The sequence below is a fragment of the Dipodomys spectabilis genome, unplaced genomic scaffold (genome assembly GCF_019054845.1).
Source record: "Dipodomys spectabilis isolate Male_0828 unplaced genomic scaffold, ASM1905484v1 ptg000118l, whole genome shotgun sequence".
Taxonomy (NCBI): Eukaryota; Metazoa; Chordata; class Mammalia; order Rodentia; family Heteromyidae; genus Dipodomys; species Dipodomys spectabilis.
Window position 1 is genome coordinate 4,684,390 of NW_024870795.1, and position 26,680 is coordinate 4,711,069.

The following is a 26,680-nucleotide window of genomic DNA, read 5'->3' on the forward strand; positions in this document are numbered from 1 at the left end:
GAACAGGTTTAAGAGGGGAGAGGCAGCACTTTTAACCTGAAGACATTTGTTTTGTTTTTGGTTGGTAACGGGGGCTTGAACTCTGAGCGTGGGCGCTGTCCCTGTGCTCTTCATTCAGCTCAAGGCAAGCTCTCTAATGCTTGGGCTACAATGCCACTTCCGGTTTTCTAGTGGCTTATTGGAGATAAGAGTCTCATGGACTTTCCTGCCTGGGCTGGCTCTGAACCACGATCCCCAGATCTCAACTTCCTAAGTAGCTAGGATTACAGGTATGAGCCACTGGAGCCCAGCTTAATCTGTAGACATTTAAGAGGATGATGTGGCATAATAAAGGTAACTGAAAAGGGAATGTTTGAGTAATTGGATAGAGAGAGCTATCGCTAGGGAAAAGGTAAGAGGGAGGGATTTCTCTTTCTGTAGCCTACTAGAGGAGTTTGCCTTAAGGGAGAAATGAAGAAGTGGAATGAAATGAAAATAGACTCAGGAAAGAGAAAAGGATTGGATTATTGTCTGAATCCCAAAGACAAAAAAAATTGGTTTGTTTTTATTATGGGTGTGTTTGGGTGGGACAAGGAGAGAGCAGTGAAAGAGAAGCTGGCCCCAGTGTGTTAGCCAGCCAGCCATTGTCAGCAACCAATTAAAGAGCCAGAGCAGAGGCCTGCTGATTTAGGATCTAGAAGGGAAGGCATATTAGCCAGAGAAGTGGGGTGAGAGACAGACTGAGCTGCTATAAGATAAAGGAAAGTTACTTTTAGAGGAGATGGTTGGGAGGCTTACAGCACAGAAGGACTTAGGGGAAAAGCAGGATGGGGTGGGGGCGGCATAAAGCAGGAATGGAGGTGGGGCTTTGGTGTAGGAGACAGAAGAGAGAGAAATAGTAGTGGGTAGAGTGTATTAAGATAAAATTGTTGCAGTCACCAGGACAGTTTAGCTTTGAAAGGGAGAACTTACAGCACAACTTTTCAAGGGCACCGGGTGGGGGAGGGGGCTGTGCTGGAGATTAGGGGGGGGGAATGGGTGGCTCTTTACCCGTGCCAGCGTGTGTGTGTGTGTGTGTGTGTGTGTGTGTGTGTGTGTGTGTGTGTGGTGGAGGAGGTTTGAGGCAGGTGTGTGACCTGTGACCAGTCTGTCCACATCTGAAGCTGGGCCTGGGGGCTTTTTGTGAGACTTAACTTCATGAAGTGGGGCAGGTTGGCAGAGGGCCTTTACTAGTATTTAGTATTTAGTCTTTCGGGCCTTTTCATCTCTCTCATTGTATACCTTGAATGCTGCCTCTAGAACCTCTGCTTGGGGGTCTGGGGTGCCCTTGTCCAGCTCGTTAAACAGCCCTAATGTCTGGGGCGCATTGGGAGAAGAAATAATTCACTAGTAACTGTTGGCCAAACTGGATTTCCGAGTCTAGGTTAGTGTACCAGAGGCATGCCTGTGTGAGGAGCTCTAGGAAAGATGATGGAGTTTCCTGTTTATCCTGAACCACCTGAGTTAATTTACCATAGTTCATGGCCTCACGGCTGGCTTCACAAAGGCCAGCAAGGAGGCAGGTGGTAAAGCGTTCTGCAGCTAGACCTGGTGGGGAGTTACAGTCCCAATGGGGGTCTCTCTGTGGGCTGGGTTTGATCTGTTAAACGGGTCTCCTCTCGTCGGTTCAATCCCATTCTGGAAGGACTCAGTGGTTGGTATTGTGGGAACATCACAAGAGGTAAGGCTTATAGGACAGGCAGAGGTACTGGACCGCTTTAACCAGAACAGTTGGGGTAGGGGCGTATGCTCAGGAGCGCTGTGTTATCTGTGGTAAGTCACCTAGAGAAAAAGGACTGTGCACTCACCATTCCTTCAGCTCCCGCCACCTGCCTAGGAGGCGGCACCCTGGCTGCTCGAGACAGAAGGATGGGCTGTGGAAGGAGGGTCTTGAAGGAAAGGAGTTGGCAGAGTAGGAGGGGAAGAGGTGTGGACTCTAAGGGCGGAGGAGTGGTTGAATAGGAAGGGAGGTGGAGAGTGGACTTGTTGTGAAGGGAGGTGGTATAGTGGCAGAGGCGGGGAAGAGGGGAGGGTTGGGGGAGAGAGGTGGGCGCTGCAGGAAGGAGACCTTGTCAGAAGGAGCTGAAGCCGGGAAGATGGGAAGGGCTGGGGCAGGAGGCAGGGCTGGAGCCGGGAGTTGGGGCTGGAGCCGGGAGATGGGGCTGGAGCCGGGAGATGGAGCTGGAGCCGGGAGACGGGGCTGCGGGAATGACTGGAGGCAGGGCTGGAGCCGGGAGGCGGGGCTGCGGGAATGACTGGGGGCGGGGCTGGAGCCGGGAGGCGGGGCTGCAGGAATGACTGGGGGCGGGGCTGGAGCCGGGAGGCGGGGCTGCAGGAATGACTGGAGGCGGGGCTGGAGCCGGGAGGCGGGGCTGCGGGAATGACTGGGGGCGGGGCTGGAGCCGGGAGGCGGGGCTGCGGGAATGACTGGGGGCGGGGCTGGAGCCGGGAGGCGGGGCTGCAGGAATGGCTGGGGGCGGGGCGGGGGTCGGGAGGTTGGGCTGGGGCGGGAGATGTGGGGAGAAGAAGGAGGGCTGGAGCGGGAGGACACTGGTCAGCAGGGTCCCAAGCAGAAGTTTCTGAGCCTTTTAAAGAGTGTGGCTTAGTGGCTAGCCATGACTTGCGCGGGCAAGCAGAAAAGACAGAGCACCGGGTGAGCGCCACGGAAGGAGAAAGCCTGAACTGCAATTGATTCCATTTTCCCCAATGCTCCCGATACGTAAATAAATTCCGAATAATGACAGGATCGAAGATGCCATTTAGCAGCCACCGAAATTGGCTCCCCAGGTCATAAACAGGCCGTGCTCCATTGCATAGGTGAATGAGGTCCCGGGGCCTAAGGCCAGGAGCCAGGTGGAGAAAGAGCAAATTGGCCAGAACCCAGCCCAGGGGAGAGGCCGCAGCGATGTTGGACTGTAGTTTTCCATGGTGACATTCTGACAGGTGTCCCTGGTCTGTCGTCCTAGTGAGAAAAGCAAGTGGGTTGGGGGGAGGGTTGTCACCCAAGAACCCCCCACCACTCGAGGCGCAAGGGCCCTCCCGGTACAGAGGCCTGTAAACTCGCAGAGCCCAGTACTAGGGGTTTAGGATAACTGCGAGCCGGTACAGAGAAAGAAAACATCACCCATAGGAGCACAAGTCCACCTACCCCGTGCAGACGAATGAAGGCCGGTGAATTGGATGTGGAGAGCACAGGAGGAAGCTGCATGGTGGCTATGCTGGTCTGGCAGAAGTCCAGGCCCCTGGGGTCACAACCCTCGGGGTAAGAGGGTGACTAGCACAGGGGCAATTTGGAACTAGGCTTCCTGGACAGCTCAGATCCCCCCACCCCAAGGCCGGAAGAGCAAACTCACCAATATAATACCAGTTCCTGGCCAACACACCAATGTTAGACTTTATTAGACTTTGCTAGAATACCACACAGACATCCAAGCACAAAGAACAAAGAAAAGTTTGTTGCCAGCAAAGGGATCAGAAAGACCTCAAAGAGAGAAGAAAAGTCGGCTGTTGTCTGAGGTGAGCTATGTAACCTATGAGGTTAGGAGGCAGAGACCAGGTGTGGACATGTGGACCAGGGGCTTCATGGCAGGCTAGGATTTTTGACTGTTGTCCAAGGAGAAGACTTGAAGGTCACTCTAAGGGAACCTTGCTGCCTAATATGGTTGTAGCTGTCCCAAAGGAGTGTCATTTCAAGGTGAAGGGGATGGAGGCCAGTTATGTACTGCCTTTACTAACTGGGCCTAGTGTTGCCTAAGAAAAGAGCATGCTAAGCTATGAGAGAGGAGGCTACTGAGCCAACAGCTTTTATCTCCTGGGACCTAGAAATAGGATGTATTCCAAACATAATTAAGTGTGAAAATTGCTTTGAAAATTGTAGGTTAACTTATTGAAGTAGTTTAAGTGAAAGAGGCGTATATACTCCTTTGTAAGTGCACTTTCAAAAAAAGTTATTTTGGATGGGAATTATTTTTTCATTTTCATTTTCATTTGTTGTTCATCTTTACCCTTACATTCCCAAACATCCACAGAAAAATTAAAATCTGGGTGGGCGCTGATGGTTCATGACTATAATCCTGTTACTCAAGAGGCTGAGATCTAACAATCAAGGTTCAAAGCAGCCTGGGAAGGAAGTCTATAGATGCTTAGCTCCAATTAATAACCAGCAAAAAGGCAGAAATATGTGGATCAAGTGTTAGTGTGACAGCTTTGAGCAAAAACGCTAAGCCCAAGTACCCACACCAAAAAAAAAAAAAGAAAGACCAGAAAAGCTCCTGGGGCTCATGCCTGTATTTTCAACATAGGCCTAATCTAATCACAGGAGAGATTAAAGCATGGAAATAACATGCCCCATGGCTGCTTCTGAGATGAAGCAAACTATGTACAATAGCCAGACAGCTGATTGGGATGAAGACTCCAGGAAGTACCTCCAGTGTGGAGGTTTGGGGATGTTGTAAGCACATTTCTCTTAGCCAGATTAGAGGAAATTCCAATTGAGGAAAAGGTAAGAGCTACAAGAAGGAAAAGACCACTGAAAGGTTGTCATAACAGTATTTGATCCTAGCTACTCAGGAGGCTGAGAGCTGAGGATCACCATTCAAAGCCTGCCTTTCCAATAAACCACCAGAAAATTGGAAGTGGCACTGTAGCACAAGTGGTAGAGCACTTGCCTTGAGCTGAAGAGCTCAGAGACAGGGCCTAGGCCCAGAGTTCAAGCCCCACATCCTACAGAAAACAACAAAACAACAATAACAAAAATCAGTACTTAAGCCAGGCTCTCAAACCTGTAATCCCAGCTACTCAGGATTCACAGTTGGAAGCCAGCCATCGCAGACAAATCTGAGATATTTTCATCTCCAGTGAAAAGTCAGAAGTTAAGCCCAGTGCAGTGGCTCATGCTTGTAATCCTAGCTACTCAGAAGGCTGAGATTTAAGGATGGAGGTTTAAAGCCAGCCTCTGCAGAAAGAGACTTTTATCTCCAAGTAACCACCAAAACACTGGAAGTGGAGTTATGATTCTTGTAAAAGGGAGCCAGCTTTGAGTGAAGAAGCCAGGCAAGAATATCAGTGCCCAGAGTTCAAACATGAGTTCCAAAAGTTTTCTTTCACAAGAAAGCACATGGGACAGAAGAAATCTGAAACTACCCTGCCAATACAAGGAAGGGTGTGTGTGGTGTCCTCTCCCTTCTTTACATTCGCATTGTGTGTGTGTGTGTGTGTGTGTGTGTGTGTGTGTGTGTAAGCACATGTAGTACTCATGTAGTACTTGGGTTTGAACCCAGAGCCTCATGCTCTGGATTGGCTTTTTTAACTCAAGGCTGATGCTCTGCCACTTGAGCCACAACTCCACTTCTGACTTTTTAGATGTTTAACTGGAGATTAAGAATCTCCATAGAAGCCGGGCGATGGTGGCTCACGCCTATAATCCTAGCTACTCAGGAGGCTGAGATCTGAGGATAGTGGTTCATACCAGCCTGGGCAAGAAACTCTGTGAGACTCTTATCTCCAATAAACCACTAGAAAACCAGAACTGGAGCTGTGGCTCCAGCGGTAGAGCGTTTGCCTTGAGCTGAAGAGTGCAGGGACAGCACCCAAGCCCAGAGTTCAAACCCCACAACTGACAAAAAAAAAAAAAAAAAGAATCTCCATAAACCTTGGGCTAGGAATGTGGCTTAGTGGTAAAGTGCTTGCCTAGCATCCATGGAGCCCTGGGTTTGATTTCCCAGTACCCCATAAACAGAAAAAGTGGAAGTGACTCTGTAGCTCAAGTGGTAGAGTGCTAGCCTTGAGCAAAAGAAGCTCAGGGACAGTGCCCAGATCCTGAGTTCAAGCCCCAGGACTGGCAAAAAAAAAAAAAAAAAGAATCTCCATAGACTTAATCTGCCTGGGCTGGCTCTGAACTGTGATTCTCAGGTCTCAGCCTTCCTGGATAGCTAGGATTACAGGTATAAGCCACCAGGGCTTCACTTGGTAAGATGAAAGAGATGTTTAACATTTGTATTTGTCTGCCTAGACTGTGGAACAGAATGCCATAATTGTCCCATTAAATGTATGATCTCATTCTAGCCCAGCTCTGCAGGCTGCATGCCCAGGGTCAAGGTGTCCTTGGACTTGGCTTCTGATCAGGATTTTCTTCTTGTCTTCAGGTGCTGCCTTCCTTCTGTATCTCTCTCTGGGCTTCCACACTCCTTATAAGGACAGCAGTTAAATTAGAGACCCACCCTTACAACTTCATCTGTCCGTAATTTTTACTTTTTTTTTGGGGGGGGGGGGTAGTGAGTTGGAGATAAGAGTCTCACAGAGCTGGACACTTGTGGCTCATGCCTATAATCTTAGCTACTCAGGAGGTTGAAATCTTAGGATCATGGTTCAAAGCCAGCCCAGGCAGGAAAGTCCCTGAGAATCTTATCACCAATAAACTACTCAGAAAAAGCTGAAAGTAGTGCTGGGGCTCAAGTGGTAGAACACTAGCCTTGGGCACAGAGAGGCTCAGGACAGAGCCCAGGCACTGAGTTCAAGCCCTAGGACCAGAAAAAAAAAAAAGAGTCTCATGGACTTCCCAGCCAGATTTCAACTTCAGACCTCTGTTCTCAGCCTCCTGAGTAGCTACAATTGCAGGCATGAGCCACCAGCACCCAGCAATTTTTACTTTCTTAGACTGCATTTCCCAGTAGTCTTTTTTTTTTTTGGGTCCGGTCATGGGGCCTGAACTCTGGGCCTGGGCGCTGTCCCTCAGCTCTTCAGCTCAAGGCTAGCGCTCTACCACTTGAGCCACAGCGCCACTCCCAGCTTTTTTCTTTTTGCTTATGTGGTGCTGGGGAATCGAACTCAGGGCCTCATGCATGCAAGGCAAGCGCTCTACCACTGAGCCACCTTCCCAGCCCCCCCCCCCGTAGTCTTAACAGACAAATTTGGATCCTTAACAGTAGTCACTGATAAACAATAGATAATTTTAATTTGTGATGCCATCTTTATGCATAAACTTCAGTGTCTTACTATCTTTAATTCAGATTTGTTGCATCATAAAGATTTTGCTTTTGGAAAATGTGATTTCTTATCACCCACATGATCTTCTAGTTACTTACAATGCATACATAACATTTGAGTATTTGGGTACATGAATGAACTCTCTGGTTTTGTCTTTTTTTTTTTTTGGGTCCGGTCGTGGGGCCTGAACTCTGGGCCCTGGGCATTGTCCCTCAGCTCTTCAGCTCAAGGCTAGCGCTCTACCACTTGAGTCACAGCGCCACTTCCGGCTTTTTTTTCTTTTTGCTTATGTGGTGCTGGGGAATCGAACTCAGGGCCTCATGCATGCAAGGCAAGCGCTCTACCACTTAGCCAACCTTCCCAGCCCTGGTTTTGTCTTTTTTTGAGGTACTCCATACATATAGCCTAGGTGGGCCTTAGACTCACAACTCTCTTGCCTCAGCCTCCTACCTGGCTGCCATAGTTCCTCTTCTTAAGTAACTCATAGTCCTACTAGACCTAGAAATTCAGGAGATTGCTATTTTCAAAAAAAAAAACTTGCTTGGCTGGGGAGATGGCTTAGTGGTAAAGTGCTTGCCTAGCATGCATGAAAAACTGGATTCAATTCCTTAGTACCACTTACACAGAAAAAGCCAGAAGTGGCACTGTGGCTCAAGTGGTAGAGTGCTAGCCTTGAGCAAAAGCAGCTCAGGGACAGTGCCCAGGCCCTGAGTTCAAAGCCCAGGACTGACCAAAAAACAAAACAAAAGAAAACCCAAAATCTTGTTTATAAAAGGAGAGAGAAAGAGAGAGAGAAGAGAGAGAAGCTACGTTCTAAGGTATAGGAGGCACCCACTATAAGATAAACATGTTTTATGTTTGACAAAGATGGCCTTTGTCAAATAGGCGTGGTGGGACATTGATTTGATTTTGTGCCAGTACTAGGGCTAGAACTCAGGGCCTCCCAATCTTTTTTTTTTTGTCGGTCGTGGGGCTTGAACTCTGGGCCTGGGTGCTGTCCCTCAGCTCTTCAGCTCAGGCTAGCTCTCTACCACTTGAGCCACAGCACCATTTCCGGTTTTCTCGTGGTTTCCTAGAGATGAGTTTCATGGACTTTCTTGCCCGGGCTGGCTTTGAACCTCGATCCTCAGATCTCAGCCTCCTGAGTAACTAGGATTACAGGCGTGAGCCACCGACGCCCGGCAGCCTCCCAATCTTGCTTGGCGTTTTTGGTCCAAAGCTGGTGCTGTATCACTTGAGCCACACCTCCAACTTTTGGCCGGTTAACTGGAGATAAATAAGAGTCTCTTGGGTTTGTTTTCTTGGGCTGGTTTGGAACCAGTCTTGATCTCAGTCTTCTTAGTAACGAGGATTACAGGCCTGAGCCACCCACACTCAGCTCAGTAGGCCTCTTTTACCTGCCACCCACACTTGAGACTACTGCAGTACCAAAACCCGCAGAAAACTCACCACCTAACATAAAGGAATACCGACGCCTCACTCGCGAGAACTTAGCTGATACACGCTGACATCCACCCTGAAAGGTGAGCGCAACCACAGCACTTCCCAAGAACGGTGGGCGGCTCCCGGAGCCCCCAGCAGGGGCGGTGGGCGTGGCTCCCCGGGCCCCGCCCCCTGGGTCTTCTCCGCCTGCGCGACGGAAGCGGTGGAACAGAGCTGCTACATCCGGGCGACTGGCAGCCTCCGGTTGTTTTCTTGGCTGAAGTGGGGGAAAGTGAGGCGAATCCGGCTGCCGCGACCGTGGGTCCGGATCTACTGCACCGGCCGCACGTAAGTGGCCGCGGTGGGGAGCGCTTGGACCCGGGGCTCTCCGGCGGGTTGGCGACCGCGGCGCGGGCAGCTGCACGGGCGGGCTGGACCCTTCCTGACCACTTCCTACTGCCCGCCCGGGTCCCGCGCGGGCGGGGAGAGCGCGACCCCGGCCCGGGCCGGCGGGGGCGCGGCGGGGCCGGAGGCAGGCCACCCTGCCCTCACCCCGGGACCGCGCAGGATCCCGGAGCAGCTTCGCCCCTTTGGAGCTGAACCCGCGGTCCCGAGAGGGAGAGCAGCCGGGCGGTCCTCACCGCGACTCCCGCGCCCCGCCGGCCCCCGGCCCTCCGCGGGCCCCCCGCGCCCCGCCGGCCCCCCCCCCCGCCCCGCCGGCCCCCCCCGCCCCGCCGGCCCCCCGCGCCCCGCCGGCCCCCCCCCCGCCGGCCCCCCCCCCCGCCGGCCCCCCCCCCCGCCCCGCCGGCGCCCCGCGCCCCGCCGGCCCCCGCGCCCCGCCGGCCCCCCCCCCCCGCCGGCCCCCCCCCCCGCCGGCCCCCCCCCCCGCCGGCCCCCCCCCCCGCCGGCCCCCCCCCCCCGCCCCGCCGGCGCCCCGCCGGCCCCCGCGCCCCGCCGGCCCCCCCCCGGCCCCGCCGGGCCCCCCCCCCCGTCCCGCCGGCCCTCCGCGGGCCCCCCGCGCCCCCCTCCGCCCCGCCGGCCCTCCGCGGGCCCCCCCCCCCCCGCCCCGCCGGCCCCCCGCGCCCCGCCGGCCCCCGCGCCCCGCCTGCCCCGCCGGCCCCCCGCGCCCCGCCGGCCCCCGCGCCCCGCCGGCCCCGCCGGCCCCCCGCGCCCCGCCGGCCCCCGCGCTCTGCAAGGCCCCTTGGGCTGGAGGTGGCAGCCGCCGTGCTGCGGAGGAACATGGATTCGGGCGGGGCCCGCCGTTTCTGTGCTCCCGGAGAATGGATTTTCCAAATTGAACTCGTCCAAAGGCACTTTTATACTGATGATTGTCGTACGTCTTCATACAGTTTTTAAAGGAGGTTGAAAGTAGAAGTCTTTTTGTTTTTTAAGGATGTCATGGTTTTTGGACAGCCGTAACTGCTAGCTATGAAATAGCTTTGTAGACAGACGCAGATGGTATGCATTGTCTAAGAGTGGATTTGTTCCTTTTTTCCTTTTTTTTTTTTAAATAAACAGGTCAGGCTATGTGACTCTGGCTGGACCCATCTTCCTGCCTCATCCTTTTGAATACCAGTGTGTCCAAAAACTTGTTCGATTGTTAGCAATTGATAATTCAGGCCGTGTGTGTGTGTGTGTGTGTGTGTGTGTGTGTGTGTGTGTGTGTGTGTGTTCAGGCCGTGTGTGTGTGTGTGTGTGTGTGTGTGTGTGTGTGTGTGTGTGTGTGTGATCCGAAATAGAGATGATACAGATGTTACTGCACCCCTCAGGTTGTAGGAATGTTGTTAAAGACAACTTAGTTGCTGTGGTAATGTAAATAACAGTGGACTATTTATCTTTGCTTTATTATTTATTTTTACTCCGAATGAGTATTGATCTCAGTACAGCTCTTTTGTGTTGGGGGGGGTGTTAAAAACATCTGTTAGAATGAGAACTAGAGATATTAAAATAAGACTAGTATTGTTGTTTTTGTTTTCATTTGTCAGTTGTGGGTCTTGAACTCTAGGCCTGAGCATTGTCCCCAAGCTCTTCAGCTCAAGGCAAGTGCTCTACCACTTGAGCCACAGTGCCACTTCTGGTTTTTGGGTGGTTAATTGGAGATAAGAGTCTCATGGACTTTCCTACCCAGGCTGGCTTTGAACCCTGAACCTCAGATCTCAGCCTCCTGAGTAGCTAGGATTACAGGTGTCAGCTACTGGTGTCCGGCAAGACTGGTGTTCTTTACAGAGAAATAACACCAGAGGCTGGGAATCTTGGCACAGGCTTGTTAAATCCCAGCACTGGAGTAGCCAAGGCAGTAGGATGGAGCCAAACAGGGCTACATGGCAAGACACTGTCTCAAAAGAGGACTGGAGGGGAAACACCAGAAGGCTTGTTTAAAGGAGGGAAAACTAAGGAAGTGAAAGGAAATTATGTGGAGGTGGTGGAGGCTGTGGGGCTGTGTGTGTGTGTGTGTGTGTGTGTGTGGTCAGCTGTGGGGCTGGACACTGAGCTGTGTGTGTGTGTGTGTGTGTGTGTGTGTGTGTGTGTGTGTGTGTGTGTGGTCAGCTGTGGGGCTGGACACTGAGCTCCTTAACTCAAGCCCTCTACTACTTGAGCCACAAAGCCACTTCCAGTTTTCTGGTGGTTAATCGGAGATAAGAGTCTTAGGGACTTTCTTTCCCCCAGCTGGCTTTGAACCGAGATCCTTAGATCTCAGACTCCTGAGTAGCTTGGATTACAGGCCACCAGTGCCTGGCTTTTTTTTAATGCCAGTCCTGGGGCTTTAATTTAGGGCTTGGGAGCCCCCCTTAGCTTTTTCACTCAAGCTGGTGCTCTGCTGCCTGGGCCATAGCTCTACTTTCAGTTACTTGGTAGTTAGTTGAAGACAGGATCTCATAGACTTAACTCCCTGGGCTGACTTAGAACCTGAGCCTTAGATCTCAGCTTCCTGAGCAATTAAGTAGCTAAGATTATGCCTGCCTTTTTTCTTTTCTTTCCCCCTTCCCCCTTCTCCCCCAGGACATTCTCACTTGGCTTTTTCTTTCAAGGCTGGATGCCTGCCACTTTAGGTACACTTCCACTTCTGGTGTTTCATTTTCCTTTTCTTAACCTAAGTATGAAGAAACATGCTTGTGATAAAATGTATACATTCTAGGATAAGTACTTTTCCTCTAAGTCTGTGTTTCTAACTTAGAGGCAGAGTATATCACCTCTTCTCTGTTAGTGCTCTTGGACTAGAAATACCAAAACCAAATAATAACTTAGTCTGGAATTGAAATGATGGTGAAGAGCTTTTGTGGATCAATAATCATTTCACTCAGTTATTTGAAGAACCACTTTAATAAAGCACTTGAATATATTAAAGATGACAGCTTTTAAAAGTCAACCCGTAGTTGATTTTTTTCAATATTAGATACCCATTTTTCCTAATATTATGTAAGTATACCAAGACCATCTCTTAAATTAAGAAACTTCATAGGAATCCAAATTTGGTTTTCTGGAATTATAATGTAGCAGATTCATCAAAAACTAGATCAGTATTCTGAGCTAGTTGGTGGCAACAAAACAAATCATTTGTAACTTCACTTGTATTAAATTATACCTGTACTGTTATTTTCCAGGAACTTGCTTCACAGCAAGTAAACAGAAGTTTCTGGCTTGATTTGGCTGTGCTTGTTTTATCTTGAAGTGATCCTAAAGCATGTCTGGATTTCTAGAAGGTTGGCGGTGCTCAGAATGCATTGACTGGGGGGAAAAGCGGAACACCATTGCTTCCATTGCTGCGGGGGTTCTGGTAAGTGTCGCCCTTCCTTTGGGGCTTCCTTATTTTGCCATGTCTTTTATATGCTTTGAATTCTGTATGATTTTTTTAAAAAATATATTGTTTCTCTTTTCTTTTTAACTACTGAGATTATTTTAGTAAATGTTTTGTTCATGGGGAGTTCTGTTCATCTTTTGAAATTTGGCAGATTTAGTAGGCTAGTAACTGATGGTTAAAAAAATGGCATAATAGGGCTGAGAATGTGGCTTAGTGGTAGAGTGCTTACCTAGCATGCATGAAGCCCAAGGTTCAATTCCTCAGTACCAAATAAACAGAAAAAGCTGGTAGTGGTGCTGTGGCTCAAGTGGTAGAGTGCTAGCCTTAAGCAAAAGAAGCTTAGGAACAGTGCTCAGGCCCTGAGTTCAAGCCCAGGACTGTCAAAAAAAAAAAGGCATAATATAGGATTTTATGTATTTGCTTATGATATGGATTATCTTAATTATTATAATAATAATCCAAGATTGAAAAAAATAACAGGATTGCTTTTCTCTGTAATCCTAAATTATCTTCTTGATCTCATGAGAAAAATAGCAGGAAGTTCGGTACATTGCTCAGTAGTAATTTACAAACTGGATACTAGTGGCTCACACCTGTAATCTTAGCTACTCAAGAGTCTGAGCTGCAGGGCTGGGAAGGTGGCTCAGTGGTAGAGCGCTTGCCTTGCATGCTTGAGGCCCTGGGTTTGATTCCTCAGAACCACATAAGCAAAAAGAAAAAAGCCGGAAGTGGCGCTGTGGCTCAAGTGGTAGAGCGCTAGCCTTGAGCTGAAGAGCTGAGGGACAGCGCCCAGGCCCAGAGTTCAGGCCCACGATCGGACCCCCCCCCCCCCCCAAAAAAAAAAAAAGTCTGAGCTTCAATAGCAGTCTAGGCTAATAAAGAGACCCTATCTCAAAAATGAATGAATTGAAGTAAAATCATTCTTGAAGCGATCAAAACTCTGCAGTGTAATTCATCAAAAGAAAAGAAAAAAACAGAACTACAGAGCTGTTCCTTCCTTCCTTCTTTTCTTTTCTTTTTTTCTTTTCTTTTTGTTGGTGAGTCATGGGACCTGAACTCTGGGCCTGGGTACTGTCCCTTAGCTCTTCAGCTCAGGACTAGTGCTTTGCCACTTGAGCCACAGCACTACTTCTGGCTTTTTCTGATTATGTGGTACTGAGGAATCAAATCCAGGGCCTCATGCATGCAAGGCAAGCACTCTACCACTGAGCCACCTTCCCAGCCCCCTCTTTCTCCTCTTCTCTTCTCTTCTCTTCTCTTCTCTTCTCTTCTCTTCTCTTCTCTTCTCTTCTCTTCTCTTTTCTTTCTTTTCTTTTCTTTCTCCCCTCCCTCCCTCCCTCCCTCCCTCCCTCCCTCCCTCCCTCCCTCCCTCCCTCCCTTCCTCCCTTCCTTCTGTTGGCTGTGGGGCTTGAACTCAGGACCTGGATGCTTACCCTGAGCTTTTTTGCTCAAGATTAGCACTCTTTCAGTTTGAAGCACAATGCCATTTCCGGTTTTTTTTGGTGATTAATTGGTGATAAGAGGCTCACAGACTTTCCTGCCTGGACTGGCTTCAAACTATGATCCTCAGATTTTAGCCCCCTGAGGAGCTAGGATTTACAGGCATGAGCCACCAGTGCCAAGTTCAGAGTTGTTACTTCTTAGCACCCAAAACATAAGCTACAATTCTCCCAATGACAGACAGGAGCTGTACATCCCTATAACCCCAACCCTGGTGAGGCTTAAGGAGAAGGATGGAGTTTATTTTCTATGTAAATATTTATTTTTATTCTTTTTAACATTTTTTTATTATTTTTTAAGTAGTTGTACAAAGAAGTTCCCATGCTACAAAACAGTATATGAATACAAGGTGTCTGACAACATTGTTACTCATTGTTCCTAACCTAGAGAAGGATGGAGTTTGAGTCCGGCCTGGACTGTCTCCAAAAACCAAAGAAAGAGAAGTAGGGTTATGGCTCAAATGGTAGAGTGTCAGCATTGAATGAAAAAGCTAAGGGACAGCACCCTGGCCCTGAGTTCAAGCTTCAGTACTAACATTAAAAACAAGCAAAAAACTGGGAATGTGGCTTAGTGGTAGAATGCTTACCTTACATGCATGAAGCTCTGGGTTCAATTCCTCAGTGCCAAATAAACAGAAAAGGCTAGAAGTGGTGCTGTGGCTCAAGTGGTAGAGTGCTAGCCTTGAACACAAAGAGGCTCAGGGACAGTGCACAGGCCCTGAGTTCAAGCCCCAGGACTGGCCAAAAAAAAAAAAAAAAAGGTAAGGGAAGAGTCTAGAGTCTACCAATAATAAAGTTCCTTGCATTAATTTAAAATAATTTTTTTCCCTGTTTTTCAATGGTGTCTTTCTTGAGGCCTATGACAGCACTACAGAGGGCATTTTCTGTCAGAATTTCAGTCCTTTCCTATTTTTCTTTCTTTCTCCATGAGATACTATAACATTTTTAGTTCACAAAATGAGATTCAAGACCTTATTATGATAATATAAAGTAATAGTTGAAGCAGGATTAGGGTACCTGGTATTTATTCAGCTAGTAAACCATGCAGAAATTTTGGGCATGAAACTGCTAAAACATGTGAGGAAGTTTTGAAATTCACTAGACGGGATCTCCTCACTTGGATGTCTTGCCTTTCAGTAACGTAGGTCAATGCAATCATTTCTCATGATATCACCTTTGTTTTAGTTTTTCACAGGTTGGTGGATCATAATAGATGCAGCTGTTAATTATCCCAACATGAAGGATTTCAACCATTCGTATCATGCCTGTGGTGTTATAGCCACCATAGCCTTCTTAATGTAAGTGCCATCCCTACCCCACCTACACACAGTCAAGTGCAAAAAGTGTTTTATGTACAGTTGGAAGAGTAACACTGAAAAATGATGTCAATGTATTGGACATGATTTTAATTCCTAATGGTAGAGAATAGTGATGGTCCCATTTTCTAGAATTCCTCTCATCTTTCCTCTCTCACATCTTGTCTCCCAGCTTTCCTTGGCTGTCTTGTGATTTCTGTACTGTCAGTTAGAACTTCAAACAAAAATCATGTGCTTTCTCTAAGAAAGACATGGGAAACTTTTTTCTTCCAAGGGCCTTGTAGATATTTATAATATCATTCTTGAGCCGTGCAAAATTATCACTACAAGTAGATGGCCTCAGGCAGCAAATGAGAAGCATGTGTTTATTCTGCCAGGTAGCAGATGATTTCATAGGCATATGGGCATTGTATTGCTTTCAGGCTAGAAGTTCCTTACGCCTATAGAAGGGATTCCGTGTGTGTGTGTGTGTGTGTGTGTGTGTGTGTGTGTGTGTGTGTGTGTGTGTGTGTGTGTTTTACTGGGTATTGAACGCAGGGCCTCTTGCCTATTAGGCAAGTGCTGTACCACTTGAGCTGTGTCCCCAGTTCTGAACTATTCATTCTTCCTACATATTTCTTTTTTTTTTTTGGTCCAGTCGTGAGCCTGAACTCTGGGCCTGGTCGCTGTCCCTTAGCTCTTCAGCTCAAGGTTAGCGCTCTACCACTTGAGCCACAGAGCCACTTCCGGCTTTTTTTCTTTTTGCTTATGTGGTGTTGAGGAATCAAACCCAGGGCCTCATGTATGCAAGGCAAGCACTCTACCACTGAGCTACCTTCCCAGGCCCCCAACATATTTCTTAAGTTTTTGTATTCTAGGCTCTATTCTAGGTACAGGAGACCCATGCAATTGTGGGATTTCTATTCTAGTGAGAGATGGAAACAGTGAATGAAGAATCAGATTTGTAGTGAGTTAAGAAAGGGAGCTACAAAGCCGGGTGCCGGTGGCTCACGCCTGTAATCCTAGCTACTCAGGAGGCTGAGATCTGAGGATTGTGGTTCAAAGCCAGCCTGGGCAGGGAAGTCCATGAGACTCTTATCTCCAATAAACCTCTAGAAAACTGGAAGTGGTACTGTGGCTCAAGTGGTAGAGAGCTTGCCTTGAGCTGAAGAGCACAGGACAGCGCCCAAGCCCAGAGTTCAAGCCCCAGGACCAACAAAAAATAAAAAAAAAAAAAAGGGAGCTATGAGATGGCCACAGATGGGAGAGAAATGTTCCACCCAGTCCAACAATAATACTCTTTCTGACATTCCTACTGGATATTGCTTTTATAAATTAAATTTTATTTACTTACTTATTAAGGTATTCTAATAAAACTTATTAATAATAAACTTAGAGGCCCTAAGTCCAAGCCCCACCCTGGCGCACACACATATACACATATACATACACACACACACATAATAAAATGAACCAGGAGAAACACTTTGCCATAACCCTGTAAACTCTGAAAGGATTTAATAATAAGCCAGCATATAGCTTCACATCTCTAAATAAATAAAATTTATTTGTTAGAAAGTATTTTTTTTTTGTCAGTCACGAGGCTTGAATTTAGAGCCTCGCACCATCCCTGAGCTCTTTTGCTCAAGGCTAGCACTCTACCACTTTGATCCACAGCGCCACTTCTGGTTTTCTGGTGGTTAATTGGAGATAAGAGTCTCGTGGACTTTCCTGCCTGGGATGGCTTTGAATTGTGATGCTCCATCTCAGTCTTCTGAGTAGCTAGGGTTATTGATTGGTGTGAGCCACTGGCACCTGGCTAATTAAATTACTTTTCATTTAGCTATTACTGGGGCTTCAACTAAGGACTTCTCAATTAACTTTTTTTGCTCAAGTCTAGCATTTGAGCCACATCTTCACTTTCAGCTTCTTGCTGGTTAATTGGAGAGAAGAGTCTCAAGGATTTGTCTTTGTGGGCTGCCTTTCTACATCCATCCTCAGCCTCCTGAGTAGCTAGGATTATAGGCATGCGCCATCTGCTCCCTACAGGCACAGCTTTAGAGAAAGTCCCATTAAAGGGACCTACTTAAGGTCATGCAACTGATTTCTTAAGACTCAAAACTGGAGAATCTAGCTGACTACAGCTAGTAATTTAATGTCATGTACAGGAGCTTCTTGGTATCAGAGATCCTGATTTTTTTTTTTTTTTATTCACACAGGATTAATGCAGTATCAAATGGACAAGTCCGGGGTGATAGTTACAGTGAAGGCTGTCTTGGCCAAACAGGTGAGTAGGTACAAACATCTTACTACTTGTGCTTTCTTTCTTTCTTTTTTTTTTTTTTGGGGGGGGAGGGGTTTGCTGGTACTAGACTTGAGCTCACAGTACTCTCTCCTAGCTTTTTCACTCAAGGCTGACACTCTACCACTTAAGCCACAACCCTTGCCATTTTTTTAAAAAATATTTTTCATCCTGCTGGATGACAAATGTACACCATTATATGCAGCTTTTTATTGGTTGATAAGGCCTCACAAACTTTTTGAGAGGGCTGGACTTGAACTGAGATCTTCTGATCTCAGCCTCCTAAATAACTAGGATTACAGGCATAAGACATTGCATCTGACGTTGTTTTTAATATGGTACAATACATGTAACATAAAATTTACCATCGTAACCACTCTGATATGCCATTCAGTATTAATTAGTAAGATTGTATTAAAGGGGCAGGGAAGGTGGCTCAGTGGTAGAGTGCTTGCCTTGCATGCATGAGGACCTGGGTTTGATTCCTCAGCATCACAAAAGCAGTAAAAGTTGGATGTGGTGCTGTGGCTCAAGTGGAAGAGTGCTAGCCTTGAGCTGAAGAGCTGAGGATCAGTGCCCAGGCCCAGAATTCAGGCTCCACGACCACAAAAAAAAGACTGTATTAAGTACATTCACAATGTGGTGGGCCAGTCTTCAGAATTCTTTGACCTCACAGAGCCAATTGAATCATGGTTCTGCATTTCATTGCTTGGCTGATAAAGGCCTTTCTTGCTCATCTGCGGACTCTAAGCCCCTAGACTCCATGACTGTGTGCCCAAGGTAGGCACAATACAGGGCAGATGGCACAACTTCCTTCAGTTGAAATGATGACCCTCAACATTCCATTCATATAAAAGTAAACCCAAGTAGGCAAATATCATATGCCTTTTTTTGTGTGTATGTGCCAGTACTGAGGCTTCAACGTGAGGCCTTACCCCCTCCTTTAGTGCTTTTGCTCAAGGCTGGTCCTGTACTACTTGAGCCTCCACATCTGGTGTTTTGGTAGTTTATTGGAGACAAGAGTCTCTCTTCAAATCTCTGTCCTCAGTTCTTAGCCTCTGGAGTAGCTAGGAGTATAGGGTTCAGCCAGTGGTACCCAGCCTTTTCTTTTAGAAATAGAAAAGGTTCTGGGTGCTAGTGGCTCACACCTGTAATCCTAACTACTCAAGAGGCTAAGATCTGAGGATCAGGATTCAAAACCAGTGTAGGTAGACAATTCTGTAAGACTTTCTTTTCTGTCATGGGTTTAAAAACACAGGTCTGGGCACTCTCCCTGCGCTTTCGTGTTCAAGGCTAGTGCTCTATCACTTGAGCCGCAGCTCTTTTTCTGGCTTTTTGGTGTTTAAATTGGACATGAGTCTCACGGACTTTCTTGGTTAGACTGGCCTTGACCCATGATCTTCAGATCTCAATCTTCTGAGTAGCTGTGATTACAGGCATGAGCCACCAACATCCAGCTCTGTGAGATTCTTACCTCTAGTTAACTATTAAAAAGCTGGAAGTAGACATAAGCTTAAGTGGTAGAGTACCAGCCTTGAGTAAAAAAGCCAAGCAAGAGTGAGAGGCCCCCACACTGACAGGAGAAAATACTGTTTTGTCATAATCCTGTAAACTCTGAAAGAAAGAGCATAATAATAAGCCAGTGGTAGTAGAGCTAGGACTAGAATATAACTTCACATCTGTAAATTAATGACATTTTGTTAGCTATCACAGCTTTGAGCATCTTAAGCTAACTGTATGTATTTTTATTATCACATATGTGAATAACAGTGTGTGCGTGCACGTGTGCATGCAGGTCCTTGGGCTTGAACTCAGGTCCTGGGCACTAGTGGTTCCTTAGCTTTTTTGCTCATGGCTAGCACTCTACCACTTATGCCTCAGGTCCACTATTCTAGCTTTTTTTTTTTGGTAGTTTATTGAAGTCTCATAGATATTTCTGCCTTACCTGGCTTCAAACCATGATCCTCAGATTTCAGACTTCGGAGTAGCTAGGATTACACGCGTGAGCCATTAGTGACATCATGACTTCAGTTTTTAAAACAATTTTTCAAAAGTATTATTTAAGAGTGATTTAAAGTTGATTGTCAGGGCTGAGAAGGTAGCTCAGTGGTAGAGTGCTTGCCTAGCATGCATGAGGCCCTGAGTTCGATTCCTCAGCACCACATAAGCAGAAAAAGCCAGAAGTGGCGCTGTGGCTCAAATGGTAGAGTACTAGCCTTGACCTGAAGAGCTGAGGGACAGCGCCTAGGCCCAGAGTTCAAGCCCCATGACCGGCAAAAAAAAAAAAAAAAAAGTTGATTGTCCATGTACTTCACCTTTATAACAAAAATTGAGCCGGGCGCTGGTGGCTCACGCCTGTGATCCTAGCTACTCAGGAGGCTGAGATCTGAGGATCGCGGTTCAAAGCCAGCCCGGGCAGGAGAGACCTGAGACTCTTATCTCCAATAAACCACCAGAAAACCGGAAGTGGCGCTGTAGCTCAAGTGGTGGAGCGCTCGCCTTGAGCTGAAGAGCTGAGGGACAGCGCCCAGGCCCAGAGTTCAGGCCCCACGACCGACCAAAAAAAAAAATAACAAAAATTGTTTCAGTTGATTGTCCAATCACACAGACTGAATGAATGTATGTATGCACTTAGAATAAAGTACACATACAAGCATACAGACTAAGGCAGAAGAAAAAGTCCCCCATCTCCACTGATGGCAGAACTTTAGCACATCTCCCACTGGTCTCATTTGAGACTTCAGTGTTTTTCTGCTTGGCTTTTATTCTTTGGAAATTGAGTTCCATGGACTATTGCCATATGAGAAGCGAGTCTGGTAAATTGTTCTTTCTTTTCAGGTGCTCGCATCTGGCTGTTCATTGGTTTCATGTTGGCCTTTGGATCTCTGATTGCATCTATGTGGATTCTCTTTGGAGGTTATGTTGCAAAGGGTAAGAGAAAATGCTGGTTATATTTACTTCAGTGGTATATAGGGATTTGTCTTTAAAGTTTGCCAGTTGTTATTATTTTGCTTTTATGTGTGTTTGTGAGTGGCAGGGCCTCAACTCAGGGCCTGGGGGCTATCCCTGAGTTGCTTTTGCTCAAGACTAGTGCTCTACCACTTGAGCCACAGTGCCACTTCTGGCTTTTTTTGAGTAGTGTAGTGTATTAGAGATAAGAGTCTTACAAACTTTGCTGCCTGGAGATTGTCAGACCTCAGCCTCCTGTGTAGCTAGGATTACCGGTATGAGCCACCAGCACCCAGCTTTGTTGTTTTTTCATACAGATAGGCCACTACTAGCCTGCCCCTTCTCCCCGACAGTGTTTGGTTCTGTTGTTTTATAGGCTTTTGGCATTCCTTTCTTCTTCTATTTTTCCTTCCTATCTGTAGCCTTGAAGGGCAGGGGTGGGGGTTGGGGGAGGTGGAGATACAACTGAAAATATTGCTTCTCTTTTCCTTCTAAAAATCTCAGAAGCAGAATAAATTTGTTTTTTTTCCCCAAGTTTTGACTTACAGAATAGCATCTATATTTGTGACACTTTCCTTCTTCTTTGTGTCCCAGTACCTGAGAGACAATTTAAAAGAGAGGATTTGTTTTGGCTCCAGTTTCAGAGATTTTAGTCCATGGTTGGCGGGCTCCATCTCGTGCTAGGCCATGGTGAGGCAGAGAGCATCATGGCGGGAAAGGGAAGGAGCAGAGTTGTTCATCTCATGGTGGACAGGAAGCAGAGTGGAATAACAGGCAGGGTAGAGCTAAGAGAGACCCTTCAAAGGTACCCTTGAACCTGCTTCCCCCAAGCAGGTGCCGCCTTTCACAATTCTACCACCTCCCAGTAGATTTTGAATTTGTCACTGAATTCAGACATTGATTAGTCAGAGGCCTTATGAGCAGTCAATAGTCTGTGCTAACTTCCTCATTGGCACACCCAGAGGTGTGCTTTACTAATCTCAAGTATCTCTCAAGTCAATGAAGTAACTACCACATCATACATGCTCAGCTTTAACATTCTAGAGCTGAAGACTTTTTTTTTTTTTTTTGCCATACTAGGATTTGAACCAAAGGGCTTATATAATATGCTAAGCAAGTATGCTAAGCTACATCCCAGCCCATTGTTTTTTTTGTTTTTTTGAGACAGGATCTTATGTGGTCTACTAGTCCAGGCTGGCCTAGAACTTGAGACCTTCCTGTCTCCTCACTCTTTGCATGATGGGATTAAAGGCATACAGCCCAGCTTACAGTTGAAATTTATTAAGTTAAAACCATCTCTCCTTTTTTGTGTATATACTAACACTGGAGCTGAAACTCAAGGTCTCTTGTTCTCACTGAGGTTTTGCTTTGCTCACAGCTGGCACTCTACCACTTGAGCCATGCCTCTATTTCCAGCTGTTTTGCTAATTATTTGGAGATAAGAGTCTGTAGGTTTCTCTGCTCTGACTGGCTCTGAACTGAGACTCTCAGATCTCAGCCTCCTGAGTAGCGAGGGTTGAAAGTAGGAGCCACCCATCCATACCCACTTCTCTCATCTTCTTAGAGAAAAGTTAATATTTAATTGCATCCACTATCTCAGGCCTGTCTGACATAAGCATAGGAAAAGGCATAGATTCCTGGCTAAAATTTCATCTTGAGGGACCTCAGAAAAATATGAAACCACTTAATGATGCCTACCTTGGCCTTGAACCACGATCCCCCACCATCTCCCAAGTAGCAGCATTACAGGCTTGAGCCAAAGTGCCTTGGTTAGACTTTGAATTCTGATTCCTTACCAAGTGCTGGGATTTCAGGAGTGTAACACCATGCCTGGCTAGTTGTTTTTTTTTTAATGTTTTGTTTTTATATAATAAAATACTTGCCTTTTGTCCCTCCCCTTCTATGCTATGTAGTTAGTTTTTTGTTAAATAATTTTTTTTTTTTTTTTCCGGTAGTGAGGCCTGAACTCTGGGCCTGGGCGCTGTCCCTCAGCTCTTCAGCTCAAGGCTAACGCTCTACCACTTGAGCCTCAGCCCCACTTCCGGCTTTTTCTGCTTATGTGGTGCTGTGGAATCGAACCCGGGGCCTCATGCATGCAAGGCAAGCACTCTACCACTGAGCCACCTCCCAGTCCTGTTAAATAATTTTTTACCTATGAGTTCCATTTCAACATAGTAAGGGAGGTATTGAGTGTTGGCTCTGATGTGAGAATCCTTGGTTGTAAAGAAGCCCCCAACTAAGCTCATGTGTACTCATCCAAACTCCCTCTTTATGGGGTTGCTGTCTAGGGCTAAGGTGGTTCCTGTGTGGCCAGCCCTGTTAGCCTGGGTCAGTATTGAGATGTGATCATTTAGCTCATAGTTAGCACTCTTTTGAATAAAGTGTTACTTTTAGATTAAAATTAAGAATAGCCATTGGGTGGTAATGTTTACTTACTGCGGTGGCGAGGGCCTGAACCGGTCCAGGGTGGTGCTGGTCCCACTCACACAGCTGCTCTGAGGTGAGAGGAGAGGACCGCACTCTGTTCTCCGGCCTCTCTTGGCTTCTCAGAGAATAAGTTCTCATGGTGGAAATTCAGGAGACTCTCCTTCCCCGTTCTCTCTCTTCCCCGGCCCCAGCGCCAGATAGTCCTGGGGCCACCTCTCCTGCCTAGCTGAAGCCTACCCCGTCCTTCAGGAGTGTGGGCCTGTGGAAGGTGGCACCCTCTGGCCGCCTCTGTCTAGTCCCTTAGCAGTGTGCCGTCCTGTCAGACCAGTCCACTGCCATGTCCTGCCTGCCTGCCTGCCTCTCCCATCTTGCTATAATCTGCTTTTAGCATAGCAGCTACGGGGAGGCTGTTAAAGTATGTCACCTCGTGTCACCTTTCTGCTTAAAACTCTCCAGAGGCCTTTTATCTGACTTGGAATAAATGTCAGTGACATCCAGCCTGCCCCTTTCCTTCTCTAATCTGTACTCTGGTCTCAGTTTTGCACACAGCCTCACTATAGCAGCATATACCCACCTCAGGGACTTTGCACTTGCTGTTCTGCTGGTCCTGAGAGTTCTCCACCCTCATTCACTGTCAGTTTCCTGTGAGGTCTTCCTGGCTAATGTTTGCTACACTTCCTATACCATCCTTCTTTGTTTTCTTTCCTTGCTTACTCTGCATTCTGGCTAGCTGCAAGAGGGCAGACACCTTCCCTGCTTTAATTGTAGTGTGTCCTGCATACACTATACTGTATTAACCCACAGTGTGCCTCCCATAAATACTCCTTAGATGAACAAAGGGATCTGCCATCTGCTGAGCTAACACTAAGCTCTGCCATGGGTATTACGTCACCTAATACTCACCCAACCATCGTTAGAGAAAAATCAGCTGTGCTCGTTAGGAGAGTTGACATTTGCTAGTATATTTAAAGCTAAATGTTTTGAGGTCATAAGTCTCTAAATACTACAATTATTTTTGCAGAAAAAGAAATAGTGTACCCTGGAATTGCTGTGTTTTTCCAGAATGCCTTCATCTTCTTTGGGTAAGTTGGTTTTGTATTCTTCATCCTATATATATATTTTAACAATAGCTTCTTTCATGTCTTGTACTATATTTAGTTGCTTAATTTACCCCTGTCTAATGTCCTTCCTGCATGTTATTTTCACAAAATAGGAAGAATGAGGTTGAGAAGGATATTTTTAATTCATGGATTGGTTTGTTACCAATCTTGAGCACATTAATTTTTAAAATTGCCATATCTCCTTCAGTGATAACTGTGATTCATACAGGCAAAGTTATGTAACACTGAGGATGCTGGTTCAGTGAGGATCTCTGAAGGTGGCTTTTAATGAAAGGGCCAGCTTTTAAAACCAGCTTCCTTTTAAACCTTGCTTTCTCTCTAGCTTGTAGTTCTTGATGTCCTTTGAACTTTCCAGTGAGGTTTGAGTTGTGGAGGAAAAGCTCTAGTAAGATCACAAGACCTCCACAGGTAATCTCTAATGCTTCTCTTTTCCTGGAAGCCGGCCCCTCCCCAGCCAAGCAAAGCCACTAATTCTCAGCTTTCCTCATCTCATCTCCTGAAGACATTTCTGAGGGCCAGGAATGGCTTTCTGCTGGTTTGAGTTGCTGGAAGTCTGAGGCTGGGAAGTCAGGGTTTTTTTTTTGTGTGTGTAGGGGTCTAGAGTTTCTTTTTTTGGTCTGTTATGACCCGGGCCCGGGCACTGTCCCTCAGCCTCTTCAGCTCAAGGCAAGTACTCTACACTTGAGCCACAGCTCCACTTCTGGTTTTTCTGGTGGTTAATTGGAGATAAGAGTCTCATGGACTTTGCTGCCTGGGCTGGCTTTGAACCGCGATCCTCAGATCTCAGCCTCCTGAGTAGCTAGGATTACAGGCATGAGCCACCAATGCCTGGGTGGGGAGTTTTTTTGTTTTGCCAGTACTAGTAACCAGAGCTTTGTGCTTCCAAACACTCAGCCATTTGACCTACATTCCTAGCCCTACCATGATTTTTCTTAAAGGATTTGATCTGTTGTATATGGTCTCTATATTCCTCCAAAAGAAGCAATAAAAGCTTCCTGTATCTACTGGAAGCCACTCTAGAAATTCTTTAGCTGCCCTCAGTGACAGTCTGCAGTTGGTATTCATTTGTTTCTTGTCGTCCACCACTTCATTAGAATTGTTAACACTGTACTTGAAAAATATGAAATGAGCCAGGTACCAGTGGCTCATGCCCATAATCTTAGCTACTTAGAAGTCTGAGATCTGAGAATTATGGTTGGAAACCAGCCTGGGCAAGAAAAGTCTGTGAGACTCTTATATAAAAGTAGCTGGGCACTGATGGCTCACGCCTGTAATTCTGTCGACTCAGGACTGAGATCTGAGGTCTTGGTTCAAAGCCAGCTTGTTCAGGAACATCCATGAGATTCCAGCTAACCACCAGAAAACCAGGAGTGGCACTGTGGCTCAAGTGGTAGAGCACTAACCTTGAGCTGAAGAGCTCAGAGACAGCACCCAGGCCCAGAGTTCAAGCCCAGTACCAGAACAACAACAACAAAAAAAAGTTTTAAAAAGAAAAATATAAAATCAACAAATAGCATTCCCTCGCTTATGAAAATTGAATATCTCTTACTTTCTTCCTTCCCTTTTTTTTTGAGGGGGGGTGGCATTGCTGGGATGTTAGGATTTCTTCTCAAGTGTGACACTGAATTTTTGCTTCAGGTAGGACCAGACATCTTTGGAGTTTGAGCTGCCCATAATGGCGGCTGCCGGAAGGCAGTGTGACAGGGACAGAGACAGCTGAGAGCCTCCAGGGTGGCACGGGGAGGGGACGAGCCGAGAGCAGCACCTGCTTTAATCATTCTCCAGAAAGGACTAAGCAAGCGAGCCTTGACATGAGGCTTGGTTAGTTGGTCACAGGAGGGGAGGACTAAGAGAGGACCATTCCTGATGTGATATATCAAATGCTTTTCCAGTATTAACGTCACGCCTGTGGTGCTGAGGATCAGGCAGGGTCTGGCTCGTGTGAAGCAGGTGCCCCCCCACTGAGCTATGTCCACAGCCCCTCAGATGCTTCCCACACAACCCATTCATTATCCTCCTTAGCTGGTTTCCCACTGTTCGTAAAATCTCATGTACAGTTACTTCCCCTCACTGGACTGGTCATGTGGTGTTTTTTTGTCTTATCCACAGAGGGCTGGTGTTTAAGTTCGGCCGCACTGAAGACTTGTGGCAATGAGGACCTGGATATCTGGTGGCGCAGTCTGGCACAGGGCTTTTTCCTGCTCACCGCAGTTTTTCTATTGCCATTTTCTAAACTGGTTCCTGAGTGTCAGCTTAGGGATGCAATGCTAAATCATGACAGCTTCCTCCGTAAGCAGCAGCAGCACAGTCTATCCTGGGGTGCATCTGGTCAGCCTCAGTAATGCTAAAAGACCGTGCACACCAGTAGCCTGTCAACTTTTATCATGGTGTACTTTGTAAAAATAAAGGAAATTATGAAAGGAATAGTGGCCCTGTTAGTGTGTTCATCCAATCTTTGCAGAGCTTTGCGTACCAAAAATTAAATACATCCATTAACAGGGCCTCTTCAGTGTCAGATGGAAAATATAAGCATTCCTTAGAAGTCTTTCTTATTCTCTGTATTCACTTTATTAGTTTAACCCAAAATCCTGTAAAGTGTTCAACAAAAGTAGCATCTAAAGATTTTCCAAAAGGGGTGTGAACATGCCAGAAGAGAGAAGCTGGTACCCGGACCTTGCCTCCTCCGGCTCTTCTTTTCCTTTTTTTTTTTTTTTTTCTTTTCTTTTTTTAAAATCAGTGTATTAAGGAATGTTCTTAGGAAGGCATTTGATTTGTTATTTCAAAAAGTTATCCTAGCTAATCCTAGCTACTTAAGAGGATGAGATATAAGGATCATAGCTTGAAGCCAGCCTAGGCAGGAAAGT

General features: G+C 46.9%; 1 protein-coding gene across 1 annotated transcript; it reads left to right on the forward strand.

The window, feature by feature from the left end:
• The first annotated feature begins 8,638 nt into the window (after window positions 1–8,638).
• On the forward strand, window positions 8,639–26,240 carry Tmem50a (transmembrane protein 50A). Its single transcript, XM_042688740.1, has 7 exons — window positions 8,639–8,772; window positions 12,027–12,199; window positions 14,908–15,020; window positions 17,237–17,304; window positions 20,158–20,250; window positions 23,717–23,777; window positions 25,926–26,240. The coding sequence occupies exons 2-7, from the start codon at window positions 12,107–12,109 to the stop codon at window positions 25,969–25,971; spliced, it is 474 nt and encodes a 157-aa protein (XP_042544674.1). The 5' UTR covers window positions 8,639–8,772; window positions 12,027–12,106; the 3' UTR covers window positions 25,972–26,240.
• Window positions 26,241–26,680: the final 440 nt, after the last annotated feature.